The 17,591-nt window shown below is 29.4% G+C and overlaps 1 protein-coding gene across 4 annotated transcripts in view; it reads left to right on the top strand.

Annotated features, from left to right (window-relative positions):
* The window catches only part of LOC134837190 (microtubule-associated protein Jupiter), a 31,842-nt gene that overhangs the window by 6,285 nt on the left and 7,966 nt on the right, over nt 1-17,591 (top strand). The window contains exon 1 of one of the 4 annotated variants that reach the window (XM_063852552.1): nt 13,126-13,273. The exons of 1 other annotated variant lie outside the window; for it this stretch is intronic. In XM_063852552.1, coding sequence (XP_063708622.1) covers nt 13,212-13,273 — 62 coding nt within the window. In that variant the 5' untranslated portion in view covers nt 13,126-13,211. Of the gene's footprint in view, nt 1-13,125; nt 13,274-17,591 lie in introns of those variants that run through there. 2 more of the 4 variants (XM_063852555.1, XM_063852554.1) reach the window with 2 other exon arrangements.

The raw sequence follows: 17,591 nt of genomic DNA on the forward strand, positions 1-17,591 counted from the left end.
GATGATCAAACTGACGAAACATCGTTAACGTGCCCTTTATTCAAGTGATGTCGTGTTGCACTTGTGAGAGAACAACATCTTGGCAATCAATCCCCCTTTTTATTTATTCAACAGTCCCGAGGGCATTTGATTTCGCATATGAAATTGCATCACAGGACCCTTCACTGAATTATTCATGCAATTTATGTGGGAGTTGAAGATCGTGCGTCCAAAAATTGTTTCCCTCAAAATTCCATTATATGCGTACTCTTTTGTGTGTTTTCCAACCTTTTTCGTCGATACATACTTAGTTACAATAATTTTGTTATTATTTTTGCTATTTCATTCAAAACTGCAACCGAATACAACGAAGAAACCTACATGCCCCTGTTTGTTTTTTGTTCGAAATAATAATTGTCATGGTGATCAACTAAATACATCACACGTTAAAAATGTAGTTTTTTGAAGTAAAGGCGAGGGTTCTTTTTGTTACATTTATTTTTGGAGCATTGGTGATAAATATATAAGTTTCAACACGTCTTTGCCATTCATTTTTCTTTTATTTATTTTGTCAATGACTGAGATTTCTGCACTACTTAATTAACTTTTGGTGTTAATTAAGATTCATCGAATATGGTCAATCAACTTTCTATCAGCTAAATATTTTGAATCTCTAGATCATTATATTTGTGTGTGATAAAGTGTGTTTTTGGTCATTTTTACTTTCTATATGAAGATATGAACAAGAAAAAGTTTTGATATGCATAATTTTTTTTTGTGGTATCAATGATGATAGAGGAATATTTAACTCTGATCCAAAATTGGAACAAACTTATTTATTAACAAAAAATTGGAATAAATTAATTCAATAGCACTGTGGTTTTAAATCATAATAATATTGTCATTTGCGGAGGAAGTTTTTGTCTTTGAAGTTTTCCATAAATTCTGGATGAATTGTCCCTTCTTTCAATATCCAAGGTTAAAAATTGCAATACAAATTGAAAAGTGAGGAAATTAACCCATTACGTTACTTACTTTTTTTTACGCACTGTTCCTTGTTCGCAAGATCTTTCAAATCCCAAAGCTTAGGTAGTTGCTCTTCACCTTCTCTAATGATGTTGGCTTCTGAGATTGGGGAGCGTCGCCAGGTGTTTTTAGGGCGAACTCTTTTGTGGGTTCTATACAAGAGCCCTGTTGCATACTTCCTCGGGATCCTTGCGAAGGGTATGCACGATCCAACAGAATCTCATCAGAGGCTAAAATACCTTTTAGAAGTTTTCTTTACATTTTTTCAAGCAGCAATAACGTCCAATTTGAAATTGCTTACTGAAAGCAGTTTATACTTTTTCCCTCATGCTAATTCAAAAGAAATCATTTTTATTCGTCTCAACTGCGCACAACCATTTCCCCTCTGCGCACAGGAAATTTTTCTGCGCAATGCGGATTATTCTGCGCAGTGGCATCCTATTTCCATTTCCTTGATTTTGAAACTTTTTATTTGATTTTAACAACTTTTACATTGTCGCTCACATAAAGTATGAAGATGTAAAAAAGCCATCTGAATATTTATGACAAATACAAATTTAACTCAGTTTTGAAAATGATAAAACGGAAGGGAATTCAACTTTTGTGCATGATGAAATCAACGGCAATATTGAATTTCCATCCCTTCAACAAGTGAATATCACCCATGTTCCCCAAGAGTCTTCTAAACGCAAACATTACACTCGCTAAATAGCACCATTTATCGATGTTCACGTTTAAAGAGAAGTTAAAGGAAGAAATCTTCGTTAGATATAAATGAATGCTTGTTGTATTTATTAGATGAAATGCCATGGAAAATAATTAGGAACTTTCAAAAATCTCGCTTATATTAACATCGCGAGACGATAAAAACATAAGCACGTGGTCTTATATCAAACTGAATTTATGTCATATTTCGACAACGTTTAGCAGTAAAAGAAATGGTAATAAATTTTCACTTTGCATACAATAGAAAAATAAGTGTGCAAACACGACACGAGCAAAATATTGAAAAAAAAAACTCCTTGGCATATTATGTTCCTCGTTCGCATTAAAGAAACATTTAAGTATCTCTGTAAATATTGATTTAAATGATAGTAATAAATGTTTTTGAACGCAAAAGAGATAATTGAATTATTTATATGATAGAGATGCAATTATGACATTAGCGTCACATAGAGCCTATTTGTGTAAACATGTAATTGATATGCAAATAAATGTTTAAAGTGCTCGTGATATTAACATTCTTATGGTTAAGAGTTTGTGTGTAGAGTAAAATTAAATATATTTTATGATTTATCTCGTAGCACAAGTCTCTCTCGCTCGCATACTTGACGTGAAACTAATATTTATTGAGTTTGTAAAGTAATTACTTATGATAAAAAAGAGATTTTTAGACATTTGAAAGACCGATCTAATTAAGTAATTGACGATAATCAATTTGGATCAATTAATGACCTCCATTGTGGTCAGCAGCACCACATCTGATCGTCTAAAAAGTCGAATTGTTGCCAAATAGGGATTGCAATTAATATAAAATGTCGACAAAGACGTGCCATATAAACTGACCATTTTAATGATTTTGGTGCATTTTGCGAAGGTCAACCGTTATGTGGTGTGAGTGAGTAATGAGACACGTATTTGATGTTATCTGTTAGAAAATATTTATAAATTTAATAATGTTAATATATGAATGTAACTAAAAACCAACTGCCCACTTTTTCTCAACTTAATCTTTCATGCACGTTTTTAACTCGCATATCGCATAGCCGGGAAAAGATGCGAGAAAAACAGAGGTAGTTGGTAGCAATTAACAATAAAGTCATGCGTTCTCAATCAAAATATTAGGTTTCATTTTTGCACCTTTTGTCACTTTAATTACGAGTGGCGATGCGATACTATGTTACGGAAGAAATACTCGAAAGTTGTGTGTTTTACATGAGAAAAAGTCTCGTTAGTTTGCACTGGAGGAGGCCCTCTAATCGATTTACTTTTTTTTTGCATTGTTGCACATTTATTCACTTCTTTTGTATGAATATAAATTGCCTTCGATTGTCGCTGCTAATAATTATTAAAGTAAAAGTGAATTCTTGTGCACTTTCCTTCTTTTTCGACCGACGCGGCGATCGAATATTGCGACGACGACAACGACGACGTCAGTATAATAAAGTAATTGTTTAGTATAAAAAGTTAGTCTACTGTCCATTCAATCAAGTTTACCTCCCAGCTCTAATCAAAGTCACATTCTCTCTCTCGCTATTTAACTACGTTTTACGTTAAAATCCAATAAAATAAATGGAAAAATGAATAATGTGTTGTTTTTACAACTGAGGCCTTTTTTCTCTTGTATTTGCTTAACACTTTTCAAATTAGTCAAATAAATTTCCTTTTTGACTGATCTTTTATTCATACAAACTGTAAATACATTTATAAGAAAATAATAATAATAATGGTAGACAAAGTTATTTATTACAATAAATAACAACGTTAGATTATACCTGTAAGTGAATTCGAGCAAATTGAATATACATATACGGAACCTTATGATGATAATGATGATGAAAGTTGCGAAAAATCTTCTGTCACCAATATACCTAACTTTTTTACGATATTATTACTATTATTAACTCCAGCACCACTCAACTCCTGTTGGAAAAGAAACGAAAAAAAGAGAAAAACAGTGAACAGTTATTTATGGACATTAATTTTTGAGATAATGATGGTGGCAATTGCATGTTTGTTGCATTTTATTGACTATCTATCACATTTTATTACTGAATTGCCTGTCCATTGATATTTATTTCAAGCGTATGCCAGTGCGCGGATAAAATAACGAGAGATTTTTAGTGATATTACTACTCTCATTAGTGCATAAATACGCTCAAATGTGCATAAGAGACATTTGCAAAATAATAAATTGCCGTAACAGTGAGCCTTATCTTATATTCTATATCTCTCTTTCATTTCACATTATATTATTATTAAAATTTAAGATACGAAAAACTTTCCTTTCATGGCCGTGCCCTTATATCGCGCTCGCCTCCTATGCTTTTATTCAATCACATGTTTGCCATTAATTAATCTTGATATTGATTCGATTTGCATTTATCTTATGTTATATGTGGGTTTTTTGCTATCATACATGGATCTAATAATTATTAACATACAAGCATGCTGGGGTTATGAACCAGCAATTCATGAGGTTAAATGATGTTGTTGTTTGAAAATTTGTTTAAAATTATTTCCTCGTGCATTGTTTAACAACCTATTTAGCTGTTAATCACTTAATTTACGCTTTTCTTTCTTTTATCTCAAACAAGAAATAGAGAGATACTTGTAATGCACAACGATGCACATTATTGCGTTTCAAAAATTTTTATTTTATGTAACGAATGTTTAAACACCTTTTGTCTATAAATATTTACCAACATAATTTAAGAGATAGGGCATTAAACTGTTGCAGTGGTTTTGAATGAAATTATAATTAAGATTTTTTTTTGAGAATCTTTATCTTCTTTTAAATTCCTTGTATCTAATTGAAACCATGAAAATAATACAGCTGTATAAATGTTTTACTTTTTGTGATATCATTAATTTGCTGGATTTGATCTCTTGAACTAGAAATTATATGTTTTTATTGTTTATCATTTTTTATGTACAAATATTTTATACATCATATGGCCTGTTTTTGCTATTGTATTTGTAATGGAAGTCATAAAAGTATCACACCTCTTTAAACATAGGTATTTAAAAAATAAAAGTAAAGAAAGTTTAATATACGTTATAAATATCCAAATCAACATTTATATTACTTAATAAAAACGAAAACTAATTTAAAACAAAATAAATTTTATCAAATTTTTGTATTGTTTCTTTTATCATTTTAATTTTCTATAATAAAAATAAATGATTTTATTAATTTATAAATAATAAGTAACAAATGATAAATTTTGAATCAATTATCAAATGATTAGTAATTTTTCCTTTTGTTTGTCTACAAAATATCGCAAATTAAAAAAAAGATTTGTCGCCGTGTCTTTCAAAAATGATGAGTCATACAGTTAAAAAATATCAAGTAGACCATCAATAAGGTTTCTTTTTATATACTATATATAATTTTTTACACATGCATTTAAAAATTTTACAATAGTTGTTTGTTTTAGTGTCGCACAAAAGAGGATTCCATTCTTTGTATATTCTTTGCGGATCATTACCGCCTGCCTGTCCGTTCACTGAGCGCGAAATATTCTTGTCTGAAGCAATTATTATTTATTGTTGTAAGGGAATATTATTATTGTTTTGTCGGAAATTGTTTCAACTTTAAATCAAAGTGACAATAATCGTTTTATAATTATTTATTATATTTTCATGTCTTATAAATAAATCATCGCATGATGTTTTCAACATCTATCTAACCAACCTTCATTACATCGAAAAACTAGAAAATAATAGGATTTTATAATCAATTTACAACAGCATCAATAACTAAAACATCAACATCGAAAAGAAAAATGCAATATTCTCATCTTATTATATTAATTTCTTCTGATAGTTTGCCTCAGTGTAGATGGAAAAAATAACTACAAAGTAATTGCATCGCGCTCTTTTACTTTACTTCAAATTATATTTTAAGACTATTAGACACCCTTTTTACCTTTCTTTACTTTTTATATGTATTTTCAGTACAGAAAACATAATATAGTTAAAAATAATAAATAATAATTGGAAACGATTTAATGCATTATTGATGAAAAGTCAAAACTCATTAACTTGACTTGACTTTTGCTCCACATCATTTTCGTTCATTTTTCATTGCGTTGCATGAAATTCATTGCTGAAACAAAATTGATTTTGCACTTTTTGTACATTTAATTACTTTACCGCAGTCTTTCACAGCTTCCGGTCCAAATTACGTTGAACAAACAAAAAAAAAATGTAACAATAATGTTCCAAATATTGTAATTTCTTGAGAGTTAAGTGTAAATTTGTACTTACACGCAATCATTTTAAACAAAAAAAAAATTAACAAAAATTTGCTCGCTTTTTCTTTATTTTTCTGTGAACTTTTCTCCACACAAAATACATACTTTTAATACAATACTTGTCCATTTAATCGAAACATTTACTTTTTAATTGCATATAAAAGTGCTCGATAAATTTATTTTATTACTTATATACATAGAAAAAACTCTTGTATATCTGTATCAAATTAATTTTAACAGTTCAGCTCTAGTAACTATCGAACCGACGAATGACTGCATTATTTACCGTTTTAATTAAAAGAAGTACATTCGAAATATATGGGAGGAAAATTTTTTCGAGAAAGCAATAGAAAGAAGTAGTAAATTGATTCGTGTGTATCAAATTATTTATGTCCAATGAACTGTCAGGTTTCACGATTTTAACCGAAAAATGCTCAATATTTTAATATTCAATAAAATTATACAAATATTGCGAGATAATAATGTTGAATGAAAAATCCACTTTAGACAACCAGGAAGGACCTGTAATTAAAATTAACTAAATTGTACCTTGACACTTTTGTACTCACTTCCTAATACTTACAACATTACAATTTGCAATATAATAGCCGGCCAATTCAACCAGCAATAAGCGCCTTTTTAACATAAATTAGAAAACTTTTACTTTTAATAATATATATATTATATGTTTTACCCAAAAGCTAAACTAATTCAAAAATTTCTTTTCTTTTTAGGTAAGTGACAAACAAACATATGAACATTATTATTATTACTTCTTGCTGTTGCCATTACAACCATGACTGAGAAATCGGCACATATGCGGCTCTTTCAGTGAGATGTTTTTCACATTGTTAACATAAATTTTAATACATTAAATTTTTGTTGCAATTTTTTTCCCATATAACGTTAATGTTATTAATAATGATACGTACTACAATTGATCCGAGATGTGAGAGAAAGAAAAGTTTGTTTTTTTTGTATCAATGACGTTTTATGTTCTTAAAAATGTTACTTTTGCTACTAGTATCAAATAAAAAGTGTGGTTTACATGAAAAATCAACCTGTAAGTAACTGAAATCAAGGTTGTACTCTCTCTTGATTCGCGCAACGCTACAATTTATTCGTGATCGTGCCTTTCGTGAATGACATATAAATTCACCTATTTTTATTTGTTTTTAATTGATTGCTTATCTATTCAAGAAAAAAAAATAAGAGAAAAATTTTCAACATAAAATACGGAAAAAAATAAACAGTAAAAAATTAACACCAGACATTTATTTATTAATATATTTGCACTTTGCCTCTAATAATTTCTCTTACATTTTTTATTGCTTGCTCGGTTGCGAGTGTCGGAGTATTCGTGACACCACCGTTTTGTATGCAAACAGTAATTAAGATTGGTTCAACCTCCAACGTTTTTTTTTGTGTTATGACTTTAGTTGCATCAACACGAAAAAAGTAGAGAGAAAAATTTAAATCACAATAGAAATTATGGTTTATGTCTTTACGATAAACGTCGAATGATGCGGCAGCGACTCGGCGTGACTTGTGGAAATTGGTAAAGTAAATGTTCTTCTGCGAGATAAGTTAATACTTTTTTTTTTCGAGTGAAGGGAAAGGAAGGTTTTGACAAACGAAATTTGTTTAGCGGCCTTTTGTCACTTTTACACTTTGTTACGTGCGCACAGAAAAGTAAAAGAAGTTGTATTCGCAACTTTGTCATCGGAGTAGGAAGCGGAAAAAAAGGGAAATGACTCAAAAGTGAAGTCAATCATCCATAGAATGAATCATGGTCGAAAACAACTTTTTCTTCTCGCACTGCTGACTAATTTTGTCTCAATTTACTGCGTTTTTGTGCGATGCTGATAAGTAAATTCTTACAAATGACTTACAATAAATCATATAGCAACAACGAACCTCAAGTAGGTAAAGAGAATATTAGAGCACATTATCTATCTACAACATTCCATGCATATAACATTAATTACTTTTTGTTTTCATCTGCTTAGCATATAAATGCTCCGTAGACGGGTTAGATGAAATGCAATGAAAAAAGATGCAGAGAATGTGTAATTTATTATTATATTTTATTATTGAGGCCTTGAGACAAGAAACTAGCAATATGGTTGCAGAGGAAGAAGTAGAAAAAGCACTTGATAACCACAACATTTAAACCGTTTAACGCATCAGTTCTTAACAATAAAACTATTCATTTTTTTGTACTTGTTAAGCGTTATGATTTTTTTTTCATTATCATCCGACCGTTTTGATTTGCAATTCTATTTGCAAAAATATATTTCTTTTCTTCATGGGTTACTAAAGTATTGGAAATTTATTATTAAAGTTTTAAATCTAACTAAATTTTTGAACATGTGGTTTAGGAATATTGCACATAATAAATACAATATAAAAATTGTATGCTTATATTTAGTAATATAACAACATAAATGCAAAATAAAAGACAGTTTTCGAGTTTTGCTTCGCTATTATGCTGTTTTCATTACAATTTTTATTACACTGTCGAATGTTAGTGCTCTTTTTCCACTCCCTATCATGTTTTACATTTATTTCTAATAAAAACATAAAATATCATTATTATGTCGATTCATTTACTAACAAGATTTTACTTTCATTCGTATTTTACAAAAAAAAAAAAAAAATAAGTACGTATGTGCGCAATGTGTTTACAATGTACTTAATAATATAAAAGAAAATACAGTGAAGTTTAATCCTGATACGATCAATGTACAAGCGCATAAGATTATTAGTCTATGGAGGGATATTAATGCACTTGATATTCCATTAAAATAAAGAAATTGAAACCGAATTAAATTTATATAAATGACTGAAAAAAAATTCATAGTACAATAAAGCAATTGATGATGATGATGGGAGAAGCAAGATAACTCTTGTAAATTCAACATTCCACCAAAACAATAACTATTTTCTATTTAACAAATAATTTTCGAGTTATTTTTTTTTTAATATTTGATTATGTACATGATGAGCATATCAAAAGAGATGAAATGATGTTTGTTTGTACTTAGATTTCTGTGATAAATAAAAATAATGTGAATTTATTCAAACAAAAAAAAACTTACCTTTACTATATAATAGCAAGCAAATAAGAAATCTGTTGCATTTCAATTTTTATTTAAATTTATCATTATTTTTAAACTGTTTCTCGGCACACTCCCTTAACATAAATAAAAAGCATTTTTATTGTTTCCTCGTTTCGCTAATTTTTCAGCACTGGCGAAACATAAAAATCATAATAAAATTTGAGCCTCAAGTGATATTTTAAATAATTACGATACACAAGTCACTACAAGCAACAAAAATCTCTTAATAGCAAAAAATTAACTTCAATTAGTATGCTTTGTTGTTAAGTAGATATAAAAACATGTAAAAGTTCATAGTACTTTCAATTAAAAACAATCTTACTGGCTTGTATTTTATTAAAAAAGTACAAATAATATGTGTGTTGATGATCATTATCATACACAAATTTAAACAACTTCTGTTCGTAAATATAGTTTTTCTGCTGAGACGAAAGACTTGAATACCGTTTTTACACAATTATCCACGTTATGTTTGGAGTGTAAAACTACACAAACAAAAACACACATTTAATTTAGTGTAGTGATGAAATTCAGCTGATATTACTGCACTGCAAATTTTTATTTTTCGTTCTAACAGTTATTTTATGCTTGTTGAGCTTTGTTTACGCTTCCATGTCATTTCCATTGCCTCTAGAATAAATAGATGAGTTAATTTTTGCTTACCATTCCTTTTTTTCTTGTTTATCATCATCATCAGTTTATGATAAGTGAGTTATTACAAAAAAATGAGAGAATTTTTTTCTATAAATAAATTTCACGGTGTTTTACTGTGAATCAGGATTTTCTCTATCTTTAAAGTGATTTGTGGTGTGAAGAGCATATGAAACTTATGGTTATGATGATGATGATGATGGTCATAATTGCCACCACATTGAGTGAGGTTAAAATTTATCTTCAATGATAAATTGTGGTTTCAATTAATGCTCAAGAAACAAAAAACTTTCAATTGAATTTGCTTTGATTAGACCTAATGTTGATCATACAAGAGTGAGAGAAAACAAGATAGGTATAAATAAAAAAAAATTAACACCTCATCAACATTAAGCAGACATTGCTTGTGAACTCTTAACACTCGTAACTCTGGCTGATTTAAAGGTACACGCATAAAATCCAAATATGAAAGTGAAATTTATGTTATGAACAACTGAAAAAACCGCAGGGTGCACTATTATATATAAATCAAAATGCCATTATTCATAAAAGGCTAAAATTTTGTTAATTTGCATTTTTTGATTATTTTTCCTCTTTTCTTGCATGCGACTTACACTTCTTCTTCACTATTAAATTACTGCTTTTTCCCTTTGCCTATAATATTGAAAAATAATAGAAAAGTCTTACGAATCAAGATTAAAATTGACGGTAATTGCATTATTATTATTTTGTTTTATTTAATATTATTTTCAAATAATGAAAAAAACGGGAAAACTTGACGAACGTTTAAATGATTTCAGAAAAATGTTAAAAAATAAAGAAAAGAAGGTTTGGCAGTTCGTTTTATAATTATTGTAAATGAAAGTTTTGAAATTCATATTGCATCAGAAATTGATTAGCAAGCGCGTCTCTTTCTTGTCAACATAACTAAAACGCTCGAAAAGTTTACGAGTGAAGTGCTTTCAAACATAATTTAATGAATAAAAAATTGATGACCTAAAACTACATTCGTTAAAGGAATTTGAAAGGGCATTTAATGCAAAGTTAATAACAATCATCAATAATTTAAAAAAAATATGTTTTAAGTACTTTCATCATTTATTCGTTTATCTATTTATTATTATTATGTTACGTTATGTTGGAGTGGCAATCCAATATATATTTTTCATGTATAAAAATTTAATAAAAAAAACTTTTCAGACTACAAAAGGGCAACTTCGACATTTTTTGATTGTATATTTTAAAAAAAGAAGCAAGACAAGCTTCCGACAGTTTGTTGATATAACTTGCATTTTACTTGGGGCTTCGATTTAATTTAATAATATATATATATTTTAACTTTCAACTTAACATCTCTTAAAAACTGAAGAGAGTGAAAGATAATTAATGTTAAATAATACTAATTACAAAACAAAAGTTATAAGGGCTGTCTATTATTTTCTAGCTTTTTTGTTACCGTACAAGAGAGTTTTTGGAGTTCTGTTTGATTAGTTTCGAAGAAATTAATTATTTTCATTACCATTGTATTATATATTCATTATAAATAGAGTTTATTGAGTTGTATTTTCTAACAAGTAGTGTATTTTTTTTAATAATAAAAAATAAAATATATGTTACAAAAGATTATTACACTTTGTTTGAAATGCAATGAAAAAAAGATGTGGCTCAGCGTATGAGAGTTTTGTTGTTGTTGCTATAATAATGATCGATATAATCTCATATAATATACATTTTAATACACCATACATAAATCAACAATTAAATTAATACTGTTAAGACGCAAAAACAATAAAAATTTAAAAGAAATCTATTTTTTATAAGAAATAATAAATAAAGTTTGATTTCAGTATGATAACGACATTTTTTGTAAAAGTCCAGTCTCTAGGTACAAAGAGTTCATTGTAGAGTTGTTAAAGTAATAATTTTCACCGTGTTACAATTTAATAAATAATAATTATGATTGTTGTTGATAAACATACATTTTTATTATAATGGAAATGCATAAAATCTCGATATCACATCAATTATAAATGCCTTTTCTCCGAAATCATTTGGACAAAGTGTTTGTTGCTGCACCTTAAGGAAAATAGTGCAATTGTTTCCAATGGATGAACAAAAATTGTAGCTTTTGTTGCATGCATATTGGAGATAAAGCCAAGTAAAACCTAATTTGGGAGAGTTGCTTTAAGCAGAACTTTGCATTTTTCGCAATTATAAAAGAAAAATCACCTGTTACTTTCTTATACAATCTATAAAAGTATTGATCAATACACAAGATAAATGTACTTGATGATAATTTTTCACCTTATATTGACACAGTATTATATTAAGTATAGCGTCTAATCTTCTAATTCATCATTTTAAGCATCACACTTTGAAAAAGCAAGTCTCTCGAAGATACACAGCTATATATTTTTTTTGAATTAAAACTCAATGAAGCATTAAAAATGATACTTACACGTCGTTCTACGGACATTACCGCATGTATACTTGTAGTGGCAAAAACATAAACAAAAAGCATAACACAAAATCAGTGTTATGTCTCTCCGATTTCAATGAAAGTCGCCTCTCTTTTCAGCCAACGGTTGTACGTAGATTTGTATTAATCGAATGAAAATGTTTGCCGGCTTTGTGTGAAAGCACCACCAACCATGGATTATTTCTGTACATTTATAACAATTGAAGTTGGTCTGAAAGTACGGACGGAGAGAGAAAAATCGGTGCATTTTCTCATTCACAACTACGACAGCTGTTCGCTGTATGTACTATTATATATTTATGTAGTAAACAATGAGAGACTATATAAACGAGTGTGTTTGCTCGAAAAAGGTTTAGTTTTCATTTCGGTATCACATAGCAAAGAACTTTTCATTTTTTTTTTTTTAAATAAAAACCTCACTTCAGTTAAATAAAATAAAAAAGGTGGAAATTTTATTAAAGTGAAAAACGCATAAAAAAAGATAAAAATTAATTTTCATTATTATTCTCAATTATCAAAAAAATAAATAAATTAGAATATTTATTTAAATTTTTAACGAAATTGTCAAAACAAAATATATTGACGTAGGTACGTTATTTTCTCACGAGAAAACAGAGAGAAAATATCGATCCTTTTACATACGTGAACATTAGCGCAGCATCCTTGCTCATGTTATGTTTTGCTTTGCGGCACAGATGATTCTGCTCTTACATTACATTTTCCGCATTGATTCGTTAATCAATTTTTAGTTACCCATAGACCTAGTTTTTGGCTCGTTTGCAATTGCATTTTTATTGCAGCTGATGAGAATATTCTGAAAATTAATTTTTAATTCAAAATTAAAAAAAAAATAAAATAAGTGAAGTGAAGAAGTGAATTAATTTTGGTTTTTTCAATATTTTTAGAAGTTCTTCCTCCATTGAGAGTATTTAACAGAAAAAACAAATAAAATTAGAAAAAAATATTTTAAAAAAGATGGCAACTTATGCAGCTTTTAAACACATTGAATTGTACAATGTTGGAAATGCAAAAAAGAGGTAAGGAATGCCGGTTGATTTTAATCCAAATTGCATTTTTCATCGTTAACAACGGTCAAGGTTGAACATACATGCATTATACCAAAAGTCCTTCAATGCGAAATTATTTTGAATTTTTCTTTCCAAAAATATTTGGTGACATGACACAAATTTCCACGTAAATATATTGTATAATGGTTGTTTGGTTATATGCAACGATCGATAATGTTACTCGTAAAGCTCGCTCGCATCGAGTGCGTGCCAAAATATGGCAATCATAAGCATTAATATAAAAAAAATCCTTTTCTGATATTTTTTTCAAATAAAATTTAAAAGACAAAAAAAAATGGTTGAGAAATGGTGACCTAGTTCAAACAGTTTTTCACAACTCAATTTATTTTGTTCATATACAAAAAATAATAGATAAGCAGCTACCTTGTAAGTTTTCCTTCGTTGAATGGATTGTGAGTAGCTTACTTACTACTAAGGCAATGCACAACTCTTCTACCTTATTCTGAAAAAGCGAGTAAGAAAAGCAGACGATAAACATTTTTTTTTATCACTAACGTTAATCCAAGGTAAAGTTGCTGTTGGTTGCTTATGTTTTTGCGCTTGGAATTTTTTTGTAACTTTGCCGTGCTGTGCTGTACCGTGCTGCAATAAAAATATAAAACTAATAATAGCAGAACTTTCTTTACTTTTTTTCGGCACACGCATATTTGGCTTACTTGTATTTTTTTATGATATTAATAATAAATAAACTGCCAAAAAAAGAAAATATTGAAGTCACAAAATGTTTATCAAGGTTGTGATTTCAATTTGTTACAAGTGCAGATCCTTAATTTATCGACTTAATATTTCATTCATGAATTAGGCTACATGCCATTTTTTGATATAAAATGCATGCTTGTAATATTTTTACGTTTCCCATTGTTCGAAAATTTTATTCGACTTTTTCCGCGTACATATTAAAAGTAGCATAGAATGGACGTTGCATTATTTATATGCAAACAAACAAACAGCACACCTATATTTATTATTATATTCTGCTACTCACTTTTCAACGACGGGCGCTGCTGTGTCTGTTTGTAATAATAATAATGATAATTCCAGCTACTGATTTTTTCACATACACACAAAGTTCACATATGAAGAACCAAAGGTAATGTACATATGTGAATTAGAGGCAGAGTAGGCGGTGTACACGTTCACTGCCATTATTATTATTATTAAGTTGTGTAATTTGAACGTGGCAATGAACTTTGCTAAATTTCAGTCAGTTCCGATTTCTTGTGAAACTAAAAATAAGAATCAAAGAGATTGAGTGTGATGAATTAAACAGCTCCTGCTGACTTACCTGCGAACAACACATCAAGTAATGTTCGTTTAATGAAGCACCATTATCTGGCCAACTTTCAGCCTGTAAAACTCTTTTTCGTAATCAATCATCTGGGATTTAAAGTTGCTTGCAGTGCGATACTAAAACGCGTTAATAATGATCCATTACTTGTCCATTACAAAATTTTTACTTTTACAATCAGCGAGACGTGAGAGTTAATTTTAAACCAAAAATATTTCTTTCTTTTTTTTTTTCAAAGTGCGTGAGATCTCCAATTAAATGCAGTTTTGATTATTGGTGAGAATTCCACTCTGAATACCCATGGGTTTTGAATTCCTTTTGCTCATCTAAACCGTATTCGTTATCGATCAGTCAGTACCAAGCACGCTTAGAAATTCTTGTTCTATGACCCTAAAACAAATATTTATCATGTACATTTTCATAGTTCAATGGCTTTTTTAAAAAAATATTTTGATTGTTTTTATTCAAAAATAAAAAAAAATATATTTAGTGTAACGAGTGATTTGGATTCAGCTCAAGCGAGCATAACGAAATAACTTCAGTAACTGAAGGTATTACGGAAAATTCCATCAAATTATGTTCAATTTGCTTTAAGTTTAACGAAAAATTTTGTAAGAAATTTTCTTTGCTTGTTAGTTAATGTTTTTTTAATTGTACTTTTCTATTATTGTAAAAGTGTTTCGCGATTATTTTGGAAAAACCTTTGACCGAAAATGTCAGCAATGTAGAAAATCGTCGTCCATAACTTACGATAGATTACAATTGATTAACGAAATTGGGTCGCCATAAAAAAGGGCGGCATGGATAATCATTAGTAAGTCACTACAATCGGCTTAATCGAAAAAAAAAGAAAAATATATTACAAAAGAAACAAAACACAACTCTCTCTCTTGGTACAAGTCAAGTTACGAAACCTTATTGCACTTCAAATTATTTTAATTATATATATACATATATTTTTTTTGAAATTAAAATAAAATTGATGGTAGACTTGAATCTTAAACTTGGCACAACGAGAGAATAACAATTAATCGTGCTTGTCATTCCGACAAAATTTTCATTCACGATTTTGAGCTACTGATATTCGCCGTTGTTTAAATAATTTTTTTAAATTAGATTCTGGAAAGCGAAATTTCTCTCATAAATGCTTCATTAAAAGCACTACATAAAAACGCGTGTAATCTAAATGTTTTGAACGCATGTAATTTAAACATTAAATGAAACTCGTGCCCGTGTTCGAATATTTTTATTTAATCCCCTCTTACATCAGAAAACATCAAACGCGTAATTATGGGGCTTTAATGTGTAGCAAAGGTACTTTTGTCCCTTTATTTCAATAAGCATATGATAATGACAATGCAATATGTGCTTCAATGAGTATCGGATGCTTGGTGCATTATGCGCGTTGCGATGGTTTTTGATAAAAAAATTTTTGATGTGGGTGACTGGAACATAAAAGAGAAATGTAATGTAGGTGAGGTCGTTTCCATGTGTGCAATATGAAAAGGTTGAGATAGACATCAACAACCGGCAAATGTTGATATAGCGAAGACCAGAATAGAATGTTTAGAGTTTGTGCATTTGCAAAGTCATGCGCAAGTACCAAGAAAAAGTTTGCTGAACACATGCCCAACAGTGTGACAATTCTAGCAATTCTATCTCGCTCACAGAAATAGACGAAGAGTAATTGTAATAATCATTAGAACCATACCATATATTTATAGAACGAGAATTAACGTACACTGCATGATGATTACACAAAAAAAAAACGACGAAGAAGAACAATTTTAATTATAATCAAAGGTTCTTGCTCTATTTGCATGAGTGCACTTCTCTTCTCGTCTCGTCTATATGGCAAGTGTTGATAATCATGATGACGACGAGTTTAGTGCTCATAATTTGTGTAATTTATCCCATTATGCTGTTTTTGTCGCTGATAGGGATAGAAAATAAAAAGAAATACTTGCTAGCACGTGTTAAAAGATCATTCAATCTGAAAAAAAATTGACAGAAATGCAATCAAAATGATTGAAAATCAAACTTCCTACTTTCCGTTGCTATGTTTGATGACCGTCATCAACATCATTAACAGCTTACAATGTTTCCAATAAAATATTTTCAACATACATCTCCAATATATCTTTCTTGCACTTTTTTTCCTTATGGCCAAGCTTCAACTGTGTGCGAGAGATAGATGGGAAATAAGATAGAAAAAGATAATAATTTTGAAAAATGTTGTGTATGTTACGCATACCTACCACTTACTCCAATCCACATAGGAACGATGCAAATCTCTTTGATTAACTTGTTTATTTCATATTTTCAGAGACTCTACACGAGAGTAGAATAGCGACCCACTGTTGATTGGATTTCATATACATTAACTCTTAATAACTGTTTTTGAAGTTTTGTGTGTTTTCAATTAAGTAGCAATTTTCTTGACGTTTTTATGATCATTTTTCAATTATTTTTGCTACAAGACGAATGTTGGCGTATCTGATCTTTCTCACTTGTGTCGTGTTATGTGAATTTAACTTTTTTTTAGTTTGTTCGCGCAGAGTGAAGGTAATAATGGATCACTTATCAAATCAACGTTCGTCGTTGTGCAAATAAAGCATTTCACGCATTCTTGCGTCAACTAACAATAACAAAAATTTTGCGTGTGCATCCATTCTAACAACAGCAAATTTACATACGTTCACAAATATTTACACACACGATGACGAAGACAACAGCAAAGCACAAAAAAGACAATTTTCCCGTCTAAAATTAACTTCAATAATAATGGTCGCATGTGCACAAGTGCATGAAAATGGTTCTAGATAAACACAATTCCCAAGTAAATCACGCTTTGAACCGTTAACACTCGAGCAAAAAAAATTGCGTTTGCCAAAAAAATATATAAAGCCATTTCCGATGCATTTACGTTCTTTGCACTTTTTATAACGAATATCCGGTAATTAAATTAATGAAAAGGTT

Source organism: Culicoides brevitarsis, chromosome 1 (genome assembly GCF_036172545.1).
Source record: "Culicoides brevitarsis isolate CSIRO-B50_1 chromosome 1, AGI_CSIRO_Cbre_v1, whole genome shotgun sequence".
In the NCBI taxonomy this organism is placed as follows: domain Eukaryota; kingdom Metazoa; phylum Arthropoda; class Insecta; order Diptera; family Ceratopogonidae; genus Culicoides; species Culicoides brevitarsis.